Below are 6,684 nucleotides of genomic sequence, written 5' to 3'. Positions count from 1 at the left end.
TCCTGTCCCTACACTAGTTACAGCAGAACGGCAGCGCCACACGTGATTAAGAAATTTTACAGGCCGAGTCATGTGCTGTGGCGGACAATCACAGCCATGACAATACCCGGCATGACTGTGATGGCTTTGATGTGCTCACAGCTAAAAAGCTTGTTGATTGGCTGCACACATACACACACAGTATTTAACAAAAGTGAGTACACCGCTCACATTTTTGTAATTATTTTATTATAACTTTTCATGGGACAACACTGAAGATCTGACACTTTGATACAATGTACAGTAGTCAGTGTACGGCTTGTATAACAGTGTAAATTTTGTTTGCCCTCAAAGTAACTCAACACACAGCCATTAATATCTAAACCGCTGGCAACAAAAGTGAGTACACCCCTAAGTGAAAATAGCCAAATTGTACCCAAAGTGTTAATATTTTGTGTGGCCACCATTATTTTCCATCACTGCCTTAAAGGGGTATTCCCATCTCATTGATTATATTTTAATTTATTATAGAAGTGCCTGTGATCATTTATTATTATTTATCAATTATGTTCCTTTATCAAATCCCTACCTATCTTGGCAAAATTCGTTCACTCCTACCCCACTTTTGTCTTCTGGTAACCACTAGATACGGCCACCGCTTGTGTGCCACATCAGTGGGCCGCGCCTGCGCAGAACACATTGTCTTCCCCCGGCCGGGCCGCACATCGCTGTCTTGAATGCAATGGTGACTTCTTCCTGGCCGAGTATGGTACAGCGCCGCGCATGCTCTGTATGCAGCGTGGCTCTGTACTATACTCGGCCAGGAAGAAGTCACCTTTGCGCATGCGCGGCGGCGTGCGTGTTCAAAACATCGATGCGTGGCCCGGCCGGGGCAAGCCTTCACTCAAACTGTCTAAGTCCTCCCAGCCTTAGGCGTCATGCACACGACCGTTCCGTTTTTTGCGGTCCGCAAACCGCGGATCTGCTAAAAACGGAAGCTGCCCTTGTGCCTTAAAACGGAACTGACGGTCCATTGTAGAAATGCCTATTCTTGTCCGCAAAACGGACAACAATAGGACATGCTATATTTTTTTTGCAGGGGCCACGGAACAGAGCAACGGATGCGGACAGCACAAGGAGTGCTGTCCGCATCTTTTGCGACCCCATTGAAGTGAATGGATCCGCACCCGAGCTGCAAAAAATGCGGCTCGGATGCGGACCACAACAACGGCCGTGTGCATGAGGCCTTAGGAGCAGGAAACCAGGAAGTGAACAGCGCAGCTGGCTGTAGGTGAGTATGAATTTGCAAGATGGGAAAACCCCTTTAACTCTCTTGGGCATGGAGTTCACTAGGGATTCAGAGGTTGCCACTGGCCTCTTCCACTCCTCCATGACGACATTACGGAGCTGGTGGATGTTAGAGACCTTGCGCTCCACCATAACCAAACTTAAAAGTTACATCTTAGTGACTTCACCTGAACCTCGGGCCCCTTATCAGTCTTGTGGTCTGCTTCCATTGAAGGTACTCCACTGCCAAATACTTATCTAATAGCAAATAACATTAATCTTTAGAATTAATCTAACAATTAATGATATTTAATTGATCTTAAAGGATGAACTTAAACAAGATTTGTCGTCTTTTTTCAATTAAATTTAAGTATTCAACTTAAACGCTTCACTAAATGTATAAGATTAATCCTAAGGCTGAGTTCACACGGGCGAGTATTCCGCACGGGTGCGATGTGGGAGGTGAACGCATTGCACCCGTACTGAATCTGGACCCATTCATTTCTATGGGGCTGTGCACACGAGCGGTGATTTTCACGCATCACATATGCGTTGCGTGAAAATCGCAGCATGCTCTATATTGTGCGTTTTCCACGCAACGCAGGCCCCTTAGAAGTGAATGGGGCTGCGTGCAAATCGCAAGCATCCGCAATCAAGTGCGGAAGCGGTGCGATTTTCACGCACGGTTGCTAGGAGACGATCGGGATGGAGACCCGATCATTATTATTTTCCCTTATAACATGGTTATAAGGGAAAATAATAGCATTCTGAATACAGAATGCAGAGTACAATAGCGCTGGAGGGGTTAAAAAATAAATAAAAAATAATTTAACTCTTCTGTCTTCATCTTTGGTGTGTGCAGGAAAAGGACCTGTGGTGACGTCACTCCGGTCATCACATGATCCATCACCATGGTAAAAGATCATGTGACGGACCATGTGATGACCGGAGTGACGTCACCACAGGTCCTTTTCCTGCACACAGCAAAAAAGAAGACAGAAGAGATGCCGGGCTGCGCGAGCAAGTGGATTAAGGTGAGTTAAATTTATTTTATTATTTTTTTAACCCCTCCAGCGCTATTGTACTATGCATTCTGTATTCAGAATGCTATTATTTTCCCTTATAACCATGTTATAAGGGAAAATAATACAATCTACAGAACACCGATCCCAAGCCCGCAACGCACCCGCACCTTTTCCCGCAACGCCCGTGTGAACTCAGCCTAAATGTTTTAAAATAAAAAGTAAGGCAAATTTAGAAAAAGGCTGCCTTACTGGATCCAAAACCATTATTTTATCCCAGATTGCTTTACATGATTTAAAAGCATTTACAACTTGATAGTTTTCCACACTGCGGTGTTTTCATGATTTCGTATGCTTCGTCCGTCTGTTCTGTTAGTTCCTTTAGAAAGAAATGTTAAGAAATACAATTAAACTCTTACTTCATCAATTTTAAAGGCTTTGAAAGCATGGGGGGAGGGGGCAATCTTTGGAGTCTTTGGGCTAAAAATATATATTTTTCAATCAGTCTTTATTAAAAATTTTCAGCAGTTTTTGTCATAAAAGGTTAAGTTTTAGCCTAGCTGTTAGGCCTCATTCACACGAACGTATTTTCTTTCCGTGACCATTCCATTTTTTTTGCGGACTGTAAGCGGAAGCAAAAAAACGGAAGGTACCCCGTGTGCTTTCCGTTTCCGTATGTCCGTTCTACAAAAAAATAGAACATGTCCTATTATTGTCCGCATTGCGGACAAGGATAATACTGTTCTAATATGGGTCAGATGTTCCGTTCCACAAAATACGGAATGCACACGGACGTCATCTGTATTTTTTGTGGATCCGTTTTTTTGAGGACCGCAAAATACCTACGGTCGTGTTCAAGAGGCCTTAGTGTCAAACTTTTGTATTATCTGATAGCGATGTATAGCACTTATCACTGAACTACTAACAGCTCTTAAACACTTATTTTAGCCATATTCGTAAGAAGATATGAATATTCTAAAAAACAAAGTTATAGCAATATAGCAAATATTCGTAGAATACACATATAGACTGCAATTTAGCTAATATAGTGCTATAGTATATTTTTTTTATAGTCAAATTTTTTTTGTCTCTTCTGAAGTTCAGATATGGAAAAAATTTACGCTATTAAAAAAAATACTATAGCACTATATTAGCGAAATTTTAGTCTATATGTGAATTTCACGAATATTCGCTATATTGCTATAACTTTGTGTAGTAAAATATGACGAATATGATGAATATGACGAATATTCTAAAAAACGAAGTTGTAGCAATATAGCGAATATATTCATTATTTAGAATATTCATCTTTTTTTTTCCAATCTGTACGGTTGTTCGCATACTCCTTCCCGACAAGTGTCCCCGTCACCATGGGAACGCCTGTGGGTTAGAATATACCATCGGATCTGAGTTTTCACGATCTCAGGGAAAACTCAGATCCAATGGTATTTTCTAACCCACAGGCATTCCTATGGTGACGGGGACGCTTATCGAGGAGGAGTATGCGAACAACCGTACAGATTGAAAAAAAAAAAGTGAATATTCTAAATAACGAATATATTCCCTATATTGTTATATATTTGTTTTTTAGAATATTCGTAATTTTATTTTCCAGATGAAAACATGATTCCTTCCTGCTTAAGTTGCTTGTGGGCCAATGACTCATTGACCCACAAGAAAGAAGCAGGGAGGAATCATGTTTTCAGATGTTAAAAAATGACAAATATTCGATATAGTGAATATATAGCACTATATTCGTAATATTTGAGAATTAGCGAAGTTGCGATATTCGCGATTAATATTCGCTGTTCGAATATTCGCGCTCAACACTAATTATTATTACCTCATAACTGGATTGTGCTCCCGGGACTCCGTGGGGATGTCCATTTCCTAAAAGCAATGTAAGCATTTGGTTAAATATATTGAGTATATTTTATAATAATATGTTTGATATTGTTCTATTAATCATTTTTTTTTATTCACCTCTGTATATTTTTTGTTACTTGTGAAAATTAAGCTGCAGGATGTCAGTTTAAGCTGCAGATTTCTGGCATGGATTTTATCCTTTGAAAGGGAAAGGGTGAAATTCATGGCAAATGTGAAGCAAAATCCACATGTAACTGCCACCTGTCAGTCCACAGTCTAGTATAGAGGCTTCCACTGGTCAGAGGCTATAGAGTTATTCTCTGCTTACAGTAAATGCAGTGTAGTAATTACAGTAGTGTACTTTGTGTCTCCTCCGCTCTTCAACGTCTTTTTTTCCAGCCCGCCAAGCCCAAGCTGGGGCAAACCCTGTGGCAACAGACACTGTTCTGACATTACCATGTCACCCTAGGTCAGTGTAGCGTCACAGAGGGAGAACCTAAGGCAGTGGGGTGGCCACCTATCCCAACAAAAAATACTGGCCAAGTTTACACGGGTAAAAAGGGGGTGTTGTTATGGGGGCTTGGCTTAAAAGGGTTGGCCCATCGGGGACATTGATAGCAATCAATGTCAGATAGGTGCGACTTCCACATCTGACATCTACACCTACCCAGAGAACGGAGCCCCCAAAGTGAAGTTGAGCACACTGTGCATGCTCAGCATGTTCTCCATTCATCGCTATGGTATCGCAGGTATGCTCGGCTGTTTTTTAAGTGATCTATAGCTGTGAAGGAAGAGTGTATCACGCAACCGTGGCCACCTCTATATTTATTGCTAAGTGACAGCCAGGCCATCGCTTGACTATTTTCAGAGCTCCCGTATTGATGAATAGAGTGGACATGCAAGGGTGGATGGTCCTGTTCTGGAGCTAGGGTACCCATTTGATATTGGTGGGATATCCTAGGAATATATGATCAATGTCTAAGTTGTTATACAACACCAATGATTTGATCATATTTAGAGTTTTAAGGATTTCTTAGCAAAATTCCTGTTATTTTTAATAAAAATAAAAAAAGCCAAAATTAATGCAAATACCTATTTCAGTGCTGCCCCCTGGACGATGCAACCCTCTGCAGGAGCTTATAAAACTAACATAAAGCAAGAGTCTATTCTGATGGAAACCTCTATGTGTCGAGAATCTCTTAAATATTCTTCTCAAGTGATAATTGTCACTATTACTCCAGCATGTGATGGGTAATGCTAGAGAAGCACAGCATATTTTATAGCCTAAAGAATAGGTATGGACGGGAGGACAGTGTAACATGGGCACTTGATATTTTTTGTGTTTGGTGGAACTGATTTGGCACTGTGATTTGGATGCTTGGCCAACACTGTACAGTATGTAGTTCTAAGCGCAGAAGGTATTTAACCACCTCAGCCCCTATAGCTTAAACACCCTTAAAGACCAGGCCACTTTTTACACTTCTGACCTACCCTACTTTCACCGTTTATTGCTCGGTCATGCAACTTACCACCCAAATGAATTTTACCTCCTTTTCTTCTCACTAATAGAGCTTTCATTTGGTGGTATTTCATTGCTGCTGACATTTTTACTTTTTTTGTTATTAATCGAAATGTAACGATTTTTTTGCAAAAAAATGACATTTTTCACTTTCAGTTGTAAAATTTTGCAAAAAAAACGACATCCATATATACATTTTTCTCTAAATTTATTGTTCTACATGTCCTTGATAAAAAAAAAATGTTTGGGTAAAAAAAAAATGGTTTGGGTAAAAGTTATAGCGTTTACAAACTATGGTACAAAAATGTGAATTTCCGCTTTTTGAAGAAGCTCTGACTTTCTGAGCACCTGTCATGTTTCCTGAGGTTCTACAATGCCCAGACAGTACAAACACCCCACAAATGACCCCATTTCGGAAAGTAGACACCCTAAGGTATTCGCTGATGGGCATAGTGAGTTCATAGAACTTTTTATTTTTTGTCACAAGTTAGTGGAAAATGATGATTTTTTTTTTTCTTACAAAGTCTCATATTCCACTAACTTGTGACAAAAAATAAAAACTTCTATGAACTCACTATGCCCATCAGCGAATACCTTGGGGTGTCTTCTTTCCAAAATGGGGTCACTTGTGGGGTAGTTATACTGCCCTGGGATTCTAGGGGCCCAAATTTGTGGTAAGTAGTTTGAAATCAAAATGTGTAAAAAATGACCGGTGAAATCCGAAAGGTGCTCTTTGGAATGTGGGCCCCTTTGCCCACCTAGGCTGCAAAAAAGTGCCACACATGTGGTATCGCCGTACTCAGGAGAAGTTGGGGAATGTGTTTTGGGGTGTCATTTTACATATACCCATGCTGGGTGAGATAAATATCTTGGTCAAATGCCAACTTTGTATAAAAAAATGGGAAAAGTTGTCTTTTGCCAAGATATTTCTCTCACCCAGCATGGGTATATGTAAAATGACACCCCAAAACACATTCCCCAACTTCTCCTGAGTACGGAGATACCACATGT

The 6,684-nt window shown here is 40.6% G+C and overlaps 1 protein-coding gene across 1 annotated transcript in view; it reads right to left on the bottom strand.

Moving 5' to 3' along the window:
• Window positions 1-2,494: 2,494 nt before the first annotated feature.
• Window positions 2,495-6,684, bottom strand: part of LOC120991506 (sialic acid-binding Ig-like lectin 12) — a 95,379-nt gene continuing 91,189 nt past the window's right edge. Inside the window, exons 10-11 of the mRNA XM_040420575.1 lie at window positions 4,132-4,178; window positions 2,495-2,667 (exon numbers count right to left, since the gene is read on the bottom strand). Coding sequence (XP_040276509.1) covers window positions 2,584-2,667; window positions 4,132-4,178 — 131 coding nt within the window. The 3' untranslated portion in view covers window positions 2,495-2,583. The remainder of the gene's footprint in view (window positions 2,668-4,131; window positions 4,179-6,684) is intronic.

This window comes from Bufo bufo, chromosome 1, assembly GCF_905171765.1.
Source record: "Bufo bufo chromosome 1, aBufBuf1.1, whole genome shotgun sequence".
NCBI classification, from domain to species: Eukaryota; Metazoa; Chordata; class Amphibia; order Anura; family Bufonidae; genus Bufo; species Bufo bufo.
The sequence above is the reverse complement of the archived record's forward strand: the minus strand, read 5'-3'. Positions and strand labels throughout refer to the sequence as shown.